Source organism: Lepidochelys kempii, chromosome 4, assembly GCF_965140285.1.
Source record: "Lepidochelys kempii isolate rLepKem1 chromosome 4, rLepKem1.hap1, whole genome shotgun sequence".
NCBI classification, from domain to species: Eukaryota; Metazoa; Chordata; order Testudines; family Cheloniidae; genus Lepidochelys; species Lepidochelys kempii.
Genome location: NC_136383.1, coordinates 126577025 through 126596520, shown reverse-complemented (window position 1 = coordinate 126596520; position 19496 = coordinate 126577025). Strand labels below are relative to the sequence as shown.

Genomic DNA, 19496 nt, shown 5'->3' with positions numbered 1-19496 from the left:
CAACTCAGAACCTCAGACAACATCTAGCTGAGACTGGGGCACTGGTGAAAGCAAGCTGTCTGAAGCTGAATCCAGACAAGACCAAGAGGATGATGGAAAGCAGGAAACAGCCACTGGTAATATCATCCCCTTTGACTGAGGGAGTGCATCTGCTGCTGGTCACCAGGGTTTGCAACTAAGGGGTGATTTCCCAGTTACTGTTAAAGGATAATTGTAGCAGTAACCAGATTGGCTTTCTATTAATCCAAGTACTTCTATGCTCATCTTCAGGAATACCTAAACGCTTTTACCATCTGCAGCTGGCCAGGAGGTTGTGACCTATTCTTTCAGATATAAGCCTGGCTACTATTATCCATGCCTTTGTCACCTCAAGATTAGACTATTTTAACATATTCTATATGGGACTACATCTTAAAACCATTCAGAGACTGAAGCTGATGCAGAATGTAACAGCTCACTTGGGATATCGCATGTGCACACACACAATAATATAGTGTATATTATATGACACTATATATGACTACTCTAGAATCTGTAATGATTGCCAGTTGGTCTCTGGGTAAAGAAATAAGGTAACACAGAAAGCTTGGAATATATGGTATTATTTATGTAGCATTCAAAAGATGCTACACACTTTCTAATGATACAGAGAAACAAAAATCCAGGCCTGAGAAAATTACAGTCTGAACAAACAAGCAGATGAGAGATGGGATGCAAGAGAAGCAAGTGACTGAGCAAAACAGTTTCAGAGTAGCAGCCGTGTTAGTCTGTATTCACAAACAGAAAAGGAGTACTTGTGGCACCTTAGAGACTAACCAATTTATTTGAGCATAAGCTTTCGTGAGCTACAGCTCACTTCATTGGATGCATTCAGTGGAAAATACAGTGGGGAGATTTATATACATAGAGAACATGAAACAATGGGTGTTACCATACACACTGTAACCAGAGTGATCACTTAAGGTGAGCTATTACCAGCAGGAGAGTGGAGAAGGGGAGGGAGAATGGACACAAATCAGACGTCAAGAATTATAACGTTCAAAAACCAGTCGGAGAACACTTCAATCTCTCTGGTCACTCGATTACAGACCAAAAAGTGGCAATACTTCAACAAAAAAACTTCAAAAACAGACTCCAACGAGAGACTGCTGAATTGGAATTAATTTAAACTGGATACAGTTAACTTAGGCTTGAATAGAGACTGGGAGTGGATGGGTCATTACACAAAGTAAAACTATTTCCCCATGTTTATTCCCCCCCCCCCCCCCCCACTGTTCCTCAGACTTCTTGTCAACTGCTGGAAATGGCCCACCTTGATCATCACTACAAAAGGTTTTTTCCCCGCCCCCGCTCTCCTGCTGGTAATAGCTCACCTTAAGTGATCACTCTGGTTACAGTGTGTATGGTTACACCCATTGTTTCATGTTCTCTATGTATATAAATCTCCCCACTGTATTTTTCACTGAATGCATCCAATGAAGTGAGCTGTAGCTCACAAAAGCTTATGCTCAAATAAATTGGTTAGTCTCTAAGGTGCCACAAGTACTCCTTTTCTTTGAGGAAAACAGTGTTGATCAGTGAACTTTTTGCTTGTTTTACTTCTCTCATTCTCATTATTACTACAAGCTGAGGAAGGGTGGAGACTGGTTATTAGGCCTTGGGGAAGAAGCGACTTTAAAAGAGGGACATGAAGGATGAGCAGCAGGAGGCTCAGCAAATCAAGTGAGAGTGGAGGTGTCAGAAGTAGGGAATTTGTATGAAAGAAGGCATAGAGAAAAGAGAGTGGGTGAAGGAAATGAAAAGGCCAGTGAGTGATGCAGCTTGGCTAGACCAAAGGGTGTGGAAGTGATTAGTTAGGGCTTTGGAAGGACTGACTATGTGGAGAGCCAAAAGAAGGAGCTAGTCTTAAGAGTTCTTTGGAAGTGAGAATAAGGAAGGGCATTTCTTGTGAAGAAGGCAAGAAGAAGTCAGTGAAAGGATGTTAAGAGACCCCAGACATGGTTAATGTGGCAGACACATTGTATTATCCATAAAGGACAACTTTAGAATGACTGAAGGTTGAGCTAAGATGATGATAGTGGAAATATATTGCAGTGGTTGAGGCCAGGGATGAATATGGACGAAAGTGGCAAAGACATTTTGGAGATGTAGAGAGCAACTTCAGCAGGATTTAGCAATGGCATCAAGGTGACATGGAAGTAGGAGAAGTTGGGACTACTTTATTTTACATGCACAGCATTTTCTATAGCAGCCTTTCATGATTCAGCAGTTGTGATGTCAACACATTTCAGTAATAAACTGAAACAAAACCAAAGAGGAGACAAAATCAACTAGGACTGGAACTGACAGCTATGAAAAGTGGCATCTTCTGCAGAACACAGGGTACCCTAAGGCCAATATGCTGGTGAACAAGATTGCAAATATATTTTAATCTAAAATTAGAGACAGATCACTCTTTCATAGAAATGTAGGGCTGGAAGGAACCTTGGCAGGTCATCAAATCCAGACTCTGCGTTGAGGTAGGACCAAGTAAACTTAGACCATCCCTTGCAGGTGTTTGTCCAACTTGTTTTTTTTAACCCCAATTATGAGGATTCCACAACCTCCTTTAGAAGCCTATTCAAGAACTTAACTATCCTTATAGTTAGACAGATTTTCTTAATATTTAACCTAAATCTACTTTGCAGCAGATTAAGTCACTTACTTCTTGTCCTACCGTCAGTGGACATGGAGAACATAATCAGCGTTCTCTTTATAAAAGCCTGCAACATATTTGAAGACTTATCAGGTCCCGCCTCAATTTTCTTTTCTCAAGACTAAACACACCCTGTTTTTTTAAATCTTTCCTCACAAGTCAGGTTTCCTAAACCTTTTATCATTTTGTTGCTCTCCTCTCCGCAGTTTGTCCACATCCTTCCTAAAGTGTGGTACCCAGAACGGGACACAGTACTCCACCTGGGGCCTCACCAGTGCCAAGCGGAGCAGGATAATTCCTCCCATGTCTTACATACGATGTTTCTGTTAATACCCCTCAATGATATTAGCCTTTGTCGCAACTGCATCACATTGTTGACTCAAATTCAATTTGTGATCTACTAGAACCCCCAGATCCCTTTTCAGCAGTATTACACCTAGCCAGTTATTCCCCATTTTGTAGCTGCATATTTAATTTTTCCTTCCTCGGTGTAGTACTCTGCACTTGTCTTCGATGAATTTCACCTTGTTGATTTCAGACCAATTTTCTAATTTGTCAAGGTCACTTTGAATCCTAATCCTGTCCTCCAAAGAGCTTGCAACCCCTCCGAACTTTGTGTCATTTGCTCATTGTGTCATTTTTATAAGCATACTCTGCACTCCATTATCCAATTCACTAATAAAAATATTTTATGAATCTTGAGGGACCCTTTCTGGTACGTTAAAAACAACAGTAGGAGGGAAAAATATGGGAAAAGTAGAAATGGTGAAATAAGCATTGAACAGCAAGTTAAATAGGATTATGCAATGTAAAACAGCACCAAATAAGGCTAATCTGATATTGGACTAATTAGTCAAGGGCCTCTATGATGGAACAGGGAAGTGATACTCCCTCTTTATATGATTCTGCAGCACCTGTGTGTCTAATTCTCAGAAAGATGTAGAGAAATTCAGGGTAGAACAACAACAAAATTAGATAAGTTGTTGGATGGACTGACTGGGTAGAAATATTAAGCGATGATTTAGGAAGGGGAACAAGGTAACTACCTATAAATATTTGAGAGTTATAAACACCAAGGATGGAGAAGTACTATTCACCATGATACAATGGAGTGTAATTAGAAGTAATGGGATGAAATTAAGAAGAGAAAGATTAAAACTATCAGGAGAAAACTATTAGATTTTGAAGTAGTCTTCTAAGGTAAATAGAGAAAGCCCCATCAGTTGGGGACATTTGTATTTAGCACGGGTATTGCTTATTCAGCATACAAGCTTGGACAAAGCAAATATGATCTAAGCACTGCAGGGGATGGCTTCCATGACTCTTCCATTTTCAATTTCCATAATTCTATCACAATGGGTAAAAAAACTGAAAACCAATTGTCTACTCAGAGTCAACATACCTAATCCAATAATGCCCAAGGTCTCCCCTCTAATCCTGGCAGCTCCAGAAGCAACTTCCCGAATCTGCTCAACACTCTGTACTCTTGTGCCTTCTCGCAAGGCCTGGTGAAGCCAAGTGGTTCGCCTGTAAAGGTTCAGGATGTGGCACATTGTAGAATCTGCTGTCTCTTCTACTGATGCAGCTGGCACATTACATACTGCGATTCCTGAAAGAAAAAGAAGATTATACATTTACTGAATATGTCACACACTCTTTTTTCCCCTCACTCAAAAGTCACCCTAGAAGTTAACGAGTAAATTATTCTAGAGTCAAGGATATTGTAGATTTAATTTTACAATCCACAGATATTTTCACATGCTGTTTGTATAAACATCAGAGTTCATGGCTTGAATGACAGTGGCAGGACTTCAATATGTTTTAAACTTCACAGGAGTAATGCACGAAAAAAATTCCAAAAGGAAAGTTACAGAAGAGATATTGTCTGGTAGTTCAGGCCCCAAAACCACTATTAATAGAAACATATTTATGACATTTCAAAAGTTTTCACAAAAACAAAAATTCTTTGAATGTAAACATCTCTGTGCAAACAGTGGAGCATCTGGCTAATGCATGCCAGAACGCAAGTGCAGCTTTGTAATCTATTTCCATTATCAAAGCTATTTGTTAAATGTATGATTTTTAATATTTTTTTTAAGGAGGCTAGTTAAATGGAAATTAAAAGGAACAGTTCCAAAAGTGAAATGCTTGCAAGCTGCAGGGAAACTTTGTAAAAACACCATAATAGAAACTCAACTAAATGAACACCCCAAATTAAAAGATTGCAAGGGGACTAAAAAAACTGTCACCATGGATAAACAACAGAGTAAATGAAGTGATCAGAGGCAAAAAGACATCCTTTAAAATGGGAAGTGAAATTCTACTGAGGAAAATAGAAGGAAGCATAAACCTCTGGCAAGTCAAGTGTAGAAGTATAATTAGGCAGGGCAAAAAACAATCTGAAGAGCAACTATCCAAAGTCTCAAAAACTAACAGCAATTTTTTTTTAAAGCACAACAGAAGCAGGAATCTTGCCAATGAATCAATGGGGCCACTGGATGATCAAGGTGCTAAAGGAGCACTCAAAGTAAATATGGCTGTTGCGGAGAAGCTAAATGAATTCTTTGCATTAGTCTTCACTGCAGAAGATGTGAGGAAGATTTCCACACCTGAGCCATTCATTTTAGGTGACAAATCTGAGGAACTGTCCCAGACTGAGGTGTCATTAGAGGTGGTTTTGGAACAAATTGATAAATTAAACAGCAATAAGTCACCAGGACCAGACGATATTCACCCAAGAGTTTTGAAGGAACTCAAATACGAAACTATTAACTAACTAACTGTGGTATGTAAATCAGCTTCTGTACCAGATGACTGGAGGATATCTAATGTGACACCAATTTTTTTAAAAAGGCTCCAGAAGCAATCCTGGCAATTACAGGCTGGTAAGTCTAACTTCAGTACCTTGCAAATTGGTTGACTCTATATTGTAAACAACAGAATTATTGGACAAATAGATGAACACGATTTCCTGGGGAAAAGTCAACATGGCTTTTGTAACGGGAAATCACATCTCACCGATTTATAAAAATTCTTTGAGGGTATCAACAAACATGTGGACAAAGGTGATCCAGTTGATATAGTGTACTTGGACTTTCAGAAAGCTTTTGACATGGTCCCTCATCAAAGGCTTTTAAGCAAAGTAAGCTGTCATGGGATAAGAGGGAAGATCTTCTCAAGGGTCAGTAACTGGTTAAAAAAAAAAAAGGTAGGAAAAAAGGGAGAAATACATGTTCAGTTTTCGGAATGGAGAGAGAGGTAAATAGTGGTGTCCCCCAGGGATCTGTACTGGGACCAGCGATGTTCAATATATTCATCAATGAGCTGGAAAAAGGGGTAAACAGTGAGGTAGCAAAATTTGCAGACAATAAAAACTACTCAAGCAAGTTAAGTCCAAAGCAGATTGCAAAGAGTTACAAATGGATCTCACAAAACTGGGTGACTGGTAACAAAATGGCAGAAGAAATTCAGTGTTGATAAATGCAAAATAATGCATATTGGAAAACATAATCCCAACTATACATAGAAAATGATAGGGTCTAATTTAGCTGACCCTAAAAAAAAAAAAAAAAGAAGAAGATTTTTGAGTCATTGTGGATAGTTTTCTGAAAACGTCCTCTCAATAGGTGGTGGCAGTCCAAAAAAGCTAACAGAATGTTAGGAACCATTAGGAAAAGGATAGATAAAACAGAAAATATCACAATACCACTATATAAATCCATGGTATGCCCAAACTTGGAATACTTCATGCAGTTTTATGAGGAGAGATTAAAAAGACTGGGACTTTTTCAACTTGGACAAGAGACAACTAAGATGGGCTATGATAGAGGCCTATAAAGTTGTGAACGGTGAGGAGAAAGCAAATAAGGAAATGCTATTTATTCCTTCACATAACAAAAATGAGGGGTCAACCCATGAAATTAATAGGCAGCAGGTTTAAAACAAATAAAGGAAGTACTTCTTCACACAACGCACAATCAACCTGTGAACTAATTGCTAGTGGATGTTGTGAACGCCAAAACTATAATGGGGTTCAAAAAAGAATTAGATACATTCATGGAGGATAGGTGCATTAACAGCTATTTGCCACGTTGGTCACAGATGCAACCCCATGCTCTGGGTGTTCCTAGCCTCTCATTGCCAGAAGCTGGGAATGGGTGACAGGGGATGGATCATCTGATGATTACCTGTTCTGTTCATTCCCTCTGGGGCACCTCGTAGTGCCCACTGTTGGAAGACAGGATATTGGGCTAGGTGGACCATTGGTCTGACCCATTATGACCATTCTTATGTTCTTTTCATACTGAGAAATCCATACTAAGGCCTGATCTTACAAATAGTTATGCCCATGAGTAGTCTCATTAAGCTCAATGGGACTAATGCACGTATTAGTGTATGGAAAACCAGGACTATATGTTTACTTATGGCTTCTCAATATATTTTTGCTGGAGATATTTTATTAGCTATATAATGTGCTCTGTGTTTATATTAGCCAAGGAAAAGTCAAGACTTGTGCCTTGCACTGGCAACAAAAGAAGTGAGGTTTGTGCTGGTTCTTAGAGTTAAACCGCATTAGTTAGAATCATAGAAGGTTAGGGTTGGAAGAGACCTCAGGTGGTCATCTAGTCCAACCCCCTGCTCAAAGCAGGACCAACTCCTACTAAATCATCCCAGCCAGGGCTTTGTCAAGCCCTTTTATACAAGAAAGCTCTGTTTATATAAACTAATGATGATCTCAAACTGTTTTCGAAATATTAGTGAACGCTCGCCAGGCCCCCCTGGGGCAGGTATGATTATATCCACTTCATACATGGGTAAAGTGAGAGAGAGCTTAAAAATGGCTTGCTCAAGATTGCACAACTAGTCAGTAGAATTGCTGTGAACAGAAACAGAAGCCCTGACCCGCAGCCCCCAAGCTAACCAGTAAAGACACACCCTACCTAAATCTTCATATTGAGGTGTTGAGTCTGCTCCTACAAGGTGTTTGAAGATAATAGGAGTTTATGGTGCTAAGCACCTGACAATAGCTGGTCTGTAGTGAGCAAGGCATGGAGGCAAGAAGGTGAGAGAAAGTAATAGAGAAAATCATGCTAACTTCAACAGAAGTTGGATTGGGCACCAGAGATTGAATCCAAAATCTTTGTAGTGAATGGCAGTTATTCCCAAAAATGGAATAGACCCCAGGTGAGTTGGCTTTGCCACTATGGACACGTTTGCCACCTTGCAGTAGTTTTCTGAACAATAATTTCCTTGCAGTACTCAATATATGCTTCACAGTTAAGAAAACCCTTTTTTCTGAAATAACCCTAGCGAATGTTGTTGTTGTTTACTTTAAAAAGCTTTTGTCCTGCTTAAATGTTGCCTCTTCTCAGTTCCATGTACTGTCTGCTCCCTCTCTATTTACCAGCTCTGACTCCTGACAAAGTTTGTGTTCAGACTGCTGATGATTCCTGTCATACCTTTTAATGGAGATGAATATGTACTTTTTTCTTCATCAACTAGTAGGGCATTTTTCACTGTGGATATTTGTACATAAATAAAAATTAAATAAGCTGCTTCAGCTAACAAAGGAGGCAGCTGACCATTCACTTTGGCCTGAGAGAATAACGACAACCTAGCTTTAATATTATGAACTTCACATCTTATGAAGCAAGAGAGACAGAACAGTATTCTCTTCAATAATAGGAACAATGTCAGTAATTTGATAAATTATCATCTCAAACCTATTTATCTACAGTGTGAATCCAAATTTCTTTATTCTGCTGGCTTGCACCTTTATTGACTTTTGAGATCAATAAAAAAATCGATATAGGGAGGCTGCATAACTATTTTTCTTTGCTGTGCGGAATCATCTGCTGAGTCACTGCTCTTAGATTTACTAAGATAAAACAGCTTCCTTTGCTGGCATATCATTCTTGGCATCCTATTAGCATGAACTGTAGTATGAATCCCAACATTGTAAAAGAAAAAAGAAAGAGGCAAAATGAGTATCCTTGTTTAACTGGAGGGTAAAATTATGTTAAACCTATCATATTAAATGGCTGTATTTGGTTATACAAGAAAGAAGTGCCATTTTCATGGAACAAAAATACAAATTGCATGGGACAATATTAAAAGTCATAAACACATATTTTAATTCCCAGCATCTACCAAACGCTGCTTTCTACAGAGTTAGAAATGTTTCATTACATGTCTGGAGAAAGAAACAAGGAATTTCCACTCACCTTGCAGCTTGTTGGAGCTTTTCTTGCTCATCGTATAGTTGTCCCTAGAAGACTGTAGGGAGAAGGGTCACGTAACCTTTCACCTACGTTCTAGAGCTTCTTTTTCCCTTCTCCCACCTCTAAATAGTTTACTACATATAGGCAGCTGAAATAAGGAGCTTGCCCTGCGGGGTTATCCACTTGCAGCAGCAGGAGGAGGACAAGAACAAGGAGAAAGTGGACAAGCACAAGACTTACCATAGAGGGAAAAGGGTATGGCCTTCCCACTTACTGAGAAAACAGCACTATATTATTAGGGAGGGAGGGGGGCAGAATAGCTTCTGTGATTTCTTCTACACACCTTTTCCCCCCCACTGATCTCAGTGGTCTGGTCCACACACACACACCCCCTTAGAGAGCCCAAGAATAGTTGGCTTCACCCAAAGCCCCAGCCCTATTTGCCTTCTATAGGCTCATTCCTACCTCCCTGATTACATCCTCATCTCTCAGGTTTTTCTCAGCACATAAGCAGCAACTCACAAGTTTGTGGAAAAAGTCAGATTTTCAGGTTTTTGCATGGGAAACTCCTGGTTCCACATTTTTTGTGAAATACACATCAACCAAAAATGACAGCATGAAAAGAATGCAGCTGTAACCGTATCTACAAAAATATTTGTTTCTAAAGTGAAAAAATTCTCATGTGATTTCCACTAAGTAGGCTTCTGATAAAATACCTGGCTTCTTCTGAACATTGTTGCTACTACCACAAAACCTACTTCCACAGCACATTTCATCAGCAGATGAAAGTGTTTTACAAACAATAATTAACTCTCACATCACCTCTATCTATGAGGTATGTATTATTTATACCAGTTCTGCAGAGGGGAAACTGGGTGACAGGTAGGTTAAGTGATTTTGCAAGTAATGGTAAGTCAGTGGTTGAATCCCAGTCACTAGCTCTAGCCAGATGGAGCTTAAAAATAAAATCAGACTTTCAACTTTCATCCAGATTTTACTAACTAAAAAGCAAAACCGACAGTTATTTCATTGGGAGGGGACAATTTTATTCATTAAAGATAGGCAAGGATCAATACTTTGGATCCTAATTGTCCAGCTTAAATGAGTCTAATCAAAGCCTCAGACTTGAATGCTCAGAAATGTTGCCATTTAGCATTTAGATCTGAATCAAAACGTTCCCAAAGTCTGGGATGTTCAAGTTTGGACAGCTATGAGGTAGGTTTGAGTTGTGAACTTGTAACCCAGCAAGGATACCTGCCTGTATGTACAGATCATATTCTTGCCTGGAGTCCCATTTGCTTCAGTAGGATTCTGCACAAGTGGAACCTTCTGCAGGACTGGGTCTTAATTCTGAGACCAGAGTTAGGGTTTGGACCTGGTATTTTGCTTCAGGCCCACCTCTATGATGTAAGTTTACAAATGAACATGTCTGCGTTCATCACAATGAATGTGTCTAACCTTATTAATGTAAACTGGAGTTCAAGGTATGCACCAAAGGGAGAACAGTCCCCTAAACATCTTCAGATCTAACCTGCTCCTGAGGCATTTGTCACACTAGAAAAAAATCTATTTTAACTAACGTGTAAAAAATAGAAGCTAAGGAAACTGGTGTTGGGTGACTCACCCTTATTTACTAATAAACAACTCAGTACTACAACCACTCACTACTTCAGTGGGACGGACACTGCAATAAGTACTACACTAGGTAGTAAATGTTTGCAGGACTTAGTCAAAAGTGACAGGAAGAAAATCTTCAGGTAATTTGTTCCCAGTTTATTCAGAAAAACTGAAGAAATAAACTGGAAACTTGTACTTTGAGAATACAGCTTTGTTTTTGACTGTTGTGAAGCAAACAACAGTTCAAACCAGATTGCAGCTTTTGAATAATAGGAGAGTGAAGATCCTCTCCCCAAAATTCTCCAGCGGTTTAGTTTATTTTTCATGTAATTACAATTGATTCTTTGATAAAACTGATGTGCCTGATTTGTCTACCAGGAAAAGCTTCTGAACTAGATCTTACAGTCCAAACACAGGTGCTAGGGCTATTTGTTTATTTTCAAAACAAAATAGTATGCCATAATACTGACAGAATTATACACTGTAACTGGATTACAGTCTGTAGCAATTTAAATAAACAGACAGAAAGTCTCCTGTTTACTGTTTTAAAAAAAGTCTGCTCTTAGTCTTGAAATGTTTCTTGAATGGACAGACTGCCATACTGTCACAAATCCATTATCAGTTAATTAACTAATGTTAATATCACCATAATGATTTTTGAACACTCTGATGAGAAAATTATACAGTTTATATATTATGTTAGCACAAATTATACAGCAAATGTTGATGCAAAGACTTAGATGCTATCACATTTCTGGAGGCAACTATAACATGTTCAAATAAAACAGCGTCTTTAATAATCATACCTAAATCCCCAGCAGATTTGATGTCAATGTTATCAAAACCACTGCCAATTCGGACAATTATTCGAAGTGCTTTGAATTTCTCCAGGTCTTCTCGTGTTAAAGTGATAGTGTGATACATCAGTGCACCCACTGCTTCATTTAGTACCTAGAATTTAAAAAAAAATAAAAAAAAAAGAACAAACCTTGCTTTATGTAATCTGATTTTTTCCCCTTTTCATTGCATTTGGGTTTCATCATGTATTAAAATTTTGCAGGTCTGAAGGACTCTGTAATAATTACAAAAAATCATTTTTAAAAACTTTTCTCCAAATATTTTCAAGCATCTTGGTAAGCCATGTCTTTTTTCACTATAAAATTCAGAGAACAAAACACAGGCCTGATCCTGCAAAAGGATATGCTCATTAGGAGTCCTTGTGATTTTGATGGTACAAGTACTTTCAGGATCGCAAATCAATACCTGTGCACAGTTTAAAGCCTCGAAGGCACAGGTTGGACACCACTGCATTATATCTGGGCCCATTTAGGCTATTGAATGGCACTTGGAAGAGATTGGCTGGGGAGCTGGGAAACAGTTTGAGACATTTTTTACGGAACATGTGGCCCTTTGTTTAAAACAGTGATCTCTGTGTGTGTGTGTGCACATATTTATTTATCAGCCACATGGTAGTAGCATCAATGAAACAAATAGGTGTGCAAGTGACTAATCTTTTTATATTTTATTTTTAAAGTTCAGGACTCTCCTAGAGCTACGGACGACTTGGCAGGATGGTGATCTCCAGTTACTGTATATTATTTCACACTAACTTACTTTCTTGATGATGTTAGAACTCTATGCACCTAGTATACCATATGATTAAAATAAACCATTAAAAATCATGGTTAAGGAGGAAAATATTGAGCTCTCAAAAAGCAAACTGGAGAATTCCATATTTAGACAAAGAACTCCTGTGCTAATGTAAGTTATTAAAATTATTCATGGTTGTTGGATTTCACCTGAATAAAGCTCATCTGAAGTGCATTACAAACCGTATTGTTATTAATGGAAAAAGACTACTTACTAAGGAAGGCTCTTATGCTTTGAAAATACATGTAGAAAATACATTTAATGAAGGAGCTCACACATTACTGAAGTTACTTACGTTCATATAAAGAAGGCTAAAAGGTTGCAAATTGCACTAAAAATGAAGACATGTTTTTTCTACTTTTATATATAAAATATGCAAAAGATGAAATTATAATACAAAATAAATACAGAAGGCTTTAACAAAAAAACCAAAAACAACATTTAGAAAAATCAAACATGCTGCATACAGCTGACTAACTTAACTAGAGCATGTCTGCTCACATATCTGTAAAGTACCATGGGGACTATGGTGATTAGTGCCTTAGAAATAGATTAGTATAGCACAGCATACTATAGTATAAAGTATGTTCTGACTGTTTTTCAGCATTTCCTGTAAAGAGGTTTGTGTATGCTGTAATGTTCAGCTAAAGAAAATGAAGCTTATTCTAGGTACCGTAACATGCAGCACTAATAGTCAAAGACAAGCTGATGTAATTTTATTACAAAACCATCAGCTAGTGTCAATTTCAGTAAGATATATAAGATAGAAAACTGGAATTTCACATCAGCTCAAATGTGGCAGTATTTTCTCACTCTTGCTCTCTAACATGGGCTTTTTTTTAACTCCGTAAACTAGAAATGTATAAAAATAGCACAGTTCCAGAAATGAAAGTGAATTAAAAAAAATGAAATGGCTCAAATGGTACCAATTAAGTATATGTCCATCTGCAGTCATTCTTGCGTCCACCAGATATTTTATCCTGCCATTGTGCTTTTTCTAATAAAAGGTCAGCATAGGACCTTCTGTTACCTGGCCTCTATTATAAGTCAGTATCTATTTATTTATTTCCCTTTCGTGGCTGACAAACCAATTTACGTCCATTAGATGCTGTAGCAAACCGCCTGCTTCAAAGTCATTGGGACATTCCTCTTTGCTCTGGCTCATACAGTTTGCTAACGGAACTGGGCAGCCAGGTCTTTCAACTCCTCCTACTTTTCCCCATAATGACTGCACCAGTTTCAAAATGTGTTAAGTCCTCACAGGCCTTAACAGATTCTGTGCCACAGATGTGGTGGACATGTATGTTTTACAGAGCTTTTCAAATATTAACTTGAGTGCTGACTACGTAAGGCTACAATTCCTCTTAGTTTTCCTAATTATTTGTAGTTATATTTTAGCATTGAACTATCACAACCATTCTGGGTATCATCAGCTGTTCACCACCATAAGAGCTTTAGTTTGTAATTTTTTGGGGGGTGATAACTCTTAATGCTTCCCATTTATACAAAAAGCGAACAGTCTTAGCATAATGTGCTAAAAGCCTCAAATAACCAGGTTGGAAGCAGCACTCAGGACGTAACATAAACTTCAACCCTTATTTTTCTTTTTCTGGTGATCATATATTGCTGGATTCTGTTCAGACACCTGATTCAAACCTCATTTTAGTCAGCAGAAAGATTCCCATTGGCTTCAATGGGCTTTGGATCAGACCCAGCGTACAGAGAATACAGTCAGCAAGGGCTCAGCAGCACCCCCACATGGAGCTGGTCTGCAGCTGTAGCAGAAAGTCACCCTCTGACTCTCTAGCCCTTAAAGGGGCACACACCTTTTCCAGAAAACAGCCCCCACCCACCACTTAATGTGCGGTGAGGTCACTCTGCTGGCCATTACAGTTGCTTTACATGATTTAAAGGAGGTATTCTTTAAAGGAGCAGAAACAGGGTATGTGTGTGGGGGGGGAGGGGGGAGGGGTGTTTGGGGCTCCTATGACTGGTGCGGCAGGGAGCCAACACCACCCTTTATATTCCCCCTTAATCCTCATCCCCCTTAACTGGGGGAGGGAGGCAGGGAAGGGGGATAGGTTCTTCAGGTTGGCTGGGGACCAAGATGGGAAAGGGGGATAGCTGGCAGAAGCCCTTTGGGCGTCTATTGAAATGATTATGGAGTTACCTGCACTGTACACTTTTATCTGCTGGGTACTTCCAGATATTTAAGAATAAAGTTGCGACCTAATTAAACCACATCCAGTGTCTGGACAATGGTGCAATAGCTCTGAATAAAATTAACATTCCAAAAACTATCAAGAAGCACTACCCATGCAAGCAGGACCTGATCGATCACCAGAAAAACCTGTTAGTTCGTGTTGCCTTTTTATGGTTTCAGTTTTCCAATAAAAAACTAACATCTGAATGTTGATCTCAAATATAGATCTCTGCAGTGTCTTTCACTGCCAATAATGCACTTGCCCAATGATATAACTTTATGCTGTAAGGATCCAAACTAATGCTCACTGACTTCTGTTGATTAGTGGCACTAACTCAGGCCCTAAAAACTGTGACACTTAATGCAAACTATATGCACATGTATACACCCCTCACAACACACATTATGTTATATATAACATTAAAAGAAAACCTGCCTTTATGCTCTCATGTTTACAATATAGTAAAGACTTAAACTTTCTGTTTCTATGGCAGCTTTTTTTTTTTAAAACAAAAAACCACCAAAACAGTTTGCCTAAATTAAACCACTACTTCAATCCCAGAACTACTTGACAGTACATGCAACTGCTTTATCACTGTAGTCAATCTTAGATCAGTCTCTTAGTACACTTTTCTCTTCGTACATTTTATCGTGTTTAAAATAAAGAAAAAAAAAGCCCTCAGTTTTTAAGGAAAGTTCTTTTCAGACTACATAGTTTCTATGCATGGATTCACTTGTGTTTTCTATTAATAAATCTAGAATTATTTAACATTTAAACTCAATCTATTAGAAATGCAAGCTGGATTGAAACCATCTTCACTGGAAGATTCATTATGCCATGAATGTCACTGACAGTAACATATCAACACAATGAGCATGGTCTTAAAAATATTTAAAAAAACAAACAGAGATGCAAAAAAGAGAAATCATCATAATAATCACCAGCATTTTTGAAGCACTAGTGATCCATTGCAAGTATGGTACTGAAAGGAGCAGTGAGATGCTTGCTGATAACTAACTATATTACAGACTCCAAGCTGTCTGCAAGATTGATATACTGCTTCTTGGGCATGGCAGCACTTTAAGAGTTTTGACTTTTTACACTGGCAGCCTGCCCTGATGCACAGTGTTTCACAAGATCTGCAATGTTAGCACATGTAAATGTGACTGTGGCTGGAATTTAGGGGTGACTTGCTGTTGGGATACACCACCTAACACCTTTTTGTCTAATCTGACTAGATTTACTAAACTTTTCTATAATTGTTAAAAATCTTTCATTAGGGGCCTGAGCCAAAGCCCAACTAAGTTAATTCAAAGGCTCTCATGAACTTCAGTGGGCTTTGGATCAGATCCAAGCTGAAAATTCACCCAGCAATATTGGGGAAGATCCCCAATACTGTACAGCAAAAAGGCTGACTCCAAGCCTTCCCTGTGGGTTGGAGGGTGGTTTCCAACACTCTAAGCTATTTTCTCACCCTTAAGGTGCCAAAAGGCTCATTTCCCCTTGAGGGACTAACACAAAACTTTTAAACATGTCATGTTTCAAAATAAATCCACTCTTCCTTCTCCATTTTTAAAAATCATTATGCTTTCCTTGTTTGCTAATTTCTAAAGTATTTATGGCTCAAAGAAGGGCCAGCTACCACTCAGCTCATATTCTTCTAGTTTCTAATCCTGCAGTAAAATTATACTACAGTATCTGTGATATTAAAGTAAACAACAATGATGTTACAAATGCAAGATTATGGCTTCAAAAAGAAGAAGCTAGCGGTGGAGTAAAATGCTTTTATTCATACACAAATATAAGATAAAGAGCATATCAAAGAAAAATCATGGAGCAGGTACTCAAGAAATACATTTTGAAGCACTTGGAGGAAAGGAAGGTGATCAGGAACAGTCAACATGGATTCACCAAGAGCAAGTCATGCCTGACCAACCTGATTGCCTTCTATGATGAGATAACTAATGGCTCTGTGAATGTGGGGAAAGCAGTGGCATGATATACCTTGACTTTACCAAAGCTTTTGATACAGTCTCCCAAAGTATTCTTGCCAGCAAGTTAAAGAAGTATGGATTGGATGAATGGACTATAAGGTGGACAGAAAGCTGGCTAGATTGTCAGGATCAACAGCTCTATGTCTAGTTAGCAGCCGGTATCAAGTGGAGTGCCCCAGGGGTCGGTCCTAGGGCTGGTTTTGTTCAACATCTTCATTAATGATCTTGATGATGGGATGGATTTCACCCTCTGAAAGTTCATGTATGGCACCAAGGAGGGCTGGGAGGTGTGGGGGGAGAGAGACGAAGTAGATACCCTGGAGGGTAGGGATAGGGTCCAGATTTGACCTAGACAAATTGGAGGATTGAGTCAAAAGAAATCTGATGAGGTTCAACAAGGAAAAGTGAAGAGTTCTGTACTTAGGACGGAAGAATCCCATGCAGCGCTACAGGCTGGGGACCGACTGGCTAAGCGGCAGTTCTGCGGAAAAGGGCCTGGGAAGTACATTGGATAAGAAGCTGGATATGAGTCAACAGTGTGCCCTTGTTGCCAAGAAGGCTAACTGCATATCTGGGCTGCATTAGTAGGAGCATTGCCAGCAGATTGAGGGAAGTGATTATTCCCCTCTATTCAGCACTGGTGAGGTCACACCTAGAGTTCTGCATCCAGTTTTGGGCCTTCCACTACAGAAAGGATGTGGACAAATTGGAGAGAGTCCAGCGGAGGCCAAAGAAAATGATCGGTGGGTGGGGGGTGGAGGACATGACTTATGAGGAGAGGCTGAGGGAACTGGGCTTATTTAGTCTGCAAAAGAGAAGAGTGAGGGGAGATTTGATAGCAGCCTTCAACTACCTGAAGGGGGTTCCAAAGGAGATGGAGGTCGGCTGTTCTCAGTGGTTGCAGATGACAGAAAAAGGAGCAATAGTCTCAAGCTGCAGTGGGGGAGGTCTAGATTGGATATTAGTAAAAATTATTTCACTAGGAGGAGGAGGAAGCACTGGAATGGGTTACTTAGGGAGGTGGCAGAATCTCCATCTTTAGAGGTTTTTAAGGCCTAGCTTGACAAAGCCCTGGCTAGGATGATTTAGTTTGCGTTGGTCCTGCTTTGAGCAGGGGATTGGACTAGATGACCTCCTGAGGTCTCCACCAACCCTAGTCTTCTATGATTCTTTGACACAGTAGAATAATATTCACATCTATTTTTTATTGTATATTTTTGAAATGTTTGCTCCACAATGAAAGCTCTCCCTTAGGATAATTTTAGCTCAACTTATAATAAGAAACCTTGTTTTTTAAAATTTCTACATTGAAAATAATCATTACATATTTCTGAGTCCTATAAAAATGGAATTCAACTGAATGTTAACCTTTTAAACTTCTTGAGTTTTTACATTAAACCAGAAATATGGAAATGTAACATTTTTTGTAAGTGACTTTATTTTGTGCTTTTGACTGGAGCAATGAGATGCAACAGTTGCTTTCCAACTGAATTCAGTAGGATTTTGATGCTTGGATTGTATGCTACGTGACATAATAAAAGTCTCCTTTCCAAGACAGCATACAACTCTTTTTAACTTTATTGTTAATTATGTGCATACATTATAAGGAAAATCAGAGGCGATTTGGTTATTTAATTTTCAGCACAGCAGTCCACTTACTCAAAAAATCCAATATTTAGTAGCCTATCTAGGTAGCAAGACATATGATAATGCATAGTTAAAAGAAAGTGAGGAAGTTCAGTTTGAACTGAAACCTGAACCCCAGTCCAGAATATAAACTTTGTTCTGACGATGTGATAAATCAGTCCTTACTGCTGCCCTCCCACCTTCCCCTCTGTGGCCTGAAAATTTGTGGGGATGACTTAATTTCCTTCTCTTTTTGCTTGGCCTAGATTGTTTTTCTAGTTTCATATCTTACATGCTCTGAGGGCTTCCGTTTGGCACTACAAAAAGCACTCTGAGCTGTAAACTGTAACACAGTGATTGGGAAGCCCAAAAAGAGTAAAAAGTTAAGTTCAGGGAGTTCTAGGCACCCCAAAAGCACTAGGGATCTGTTTGACTGTAATTCTTTTAACGGGTACACAAGACACATTGTGAAAGTAGATGGTAAAAGATGACTCAGAAGTGTCATGTATGCCACAAAAGGGATATTAATGGCAAACAGAACCGAATGGGAAGGGGGATCTTGGAATTGGGAGAGAAGCGACAGGTTGCAGGTCTATAGAACAGGTTGGAAGGACGGTGCACTGCAACAATGAAGGAAGAGGATATTGCATGAGCCTGGAACATAAGAATGTGAGCAATGTAGCCTTTTGCATATGGAAGAAGAGACGGGAGACAAGGGAAGAATGCTGAATGGCTCAAATAGGAGAGAGGGAAGCTCAGAGATTCAGGTAATGTTCTGAAAGAATCTTTGGATGTTTGGATAACCAAACCCAAAGTATTTTAAGTTAACCCACCACAAATTATATTCAGTGAAATCCCCTACTCCAGGGACGGAGAAAAACTGGCAGTTTAATGGAGGAGATTGTGGTCGAATACAGGTAGAGCAGCATTATATTTTGTACCTTTGGGAACACTTTGGGATGATTTCATGAGAGCAGAGACCACCTAAAAAGCATATTTCACTGCATAAAGAAATTAGACAGTTACTATGAATAAGAGCAATGCAAGTTGTTACAGATTTGTTTAATGAGCAATTGCTTAAAATCATTTTTACATCTGAGTGTGACTGAACTGAGTCTCCCCAACTGGATGCAAGGACTCTAGGTCCCAGTTATCACACATTCCATATTACTTGGTTTGAATAAAACACTGCCTTTGGCAAAAACATGCTGTTTAACTCCACACAGTCATTGTTTAGACAAGACTTTGTTCTCTATACTGGTAAGAAAACTCAACATTTACAATAACACGCAACTCAGAAATCAATGTTTAAACATGCTGACTGCCTGTCTTCCCAGCAGTAGTGATCCATGATGGTTAGTGAACATGGGGTAAAAAACTGAAACAGAAAATTCCGGTGTGCTGTTCTGTCATATATATTAACAATCTCTGAACAAACGTAATGAGTTTTCTAACCGCACATTGCATTTGATGCTTTAAAAAAAGCCTT

General features: G+C 39.0%; 1 protein-coding gene across 22 annotated transcripts in view; it reads right to left on the bottom strand.

The window, feature by feature from the left end:
• Positions 1–19496, bottom strand: part of CTBP1 (C-terminal binding protein 1) — a 429621-nt gene that overhangs the window by 27032 nt on the left and 383093 nt on the right. For all 22 annotated transcript variants that reach the window (XM_073342801.2, XM_073342803.2, XM_073342802.2 and 19 more), the window contains 2 exons: positions 11340–11484; positions 4098–4304 (listed from right to left, as the gene is read on the bottom strand). In XM_073342801.2, the coding sequence (XP_073198902.1) occupies positions 4098–4304; positions 11340–11484 (352 nt within the window). The remainder of the gene's footprint in view (positions 1–4097; positions 4305–11339; positions 11485–19496) is intronic.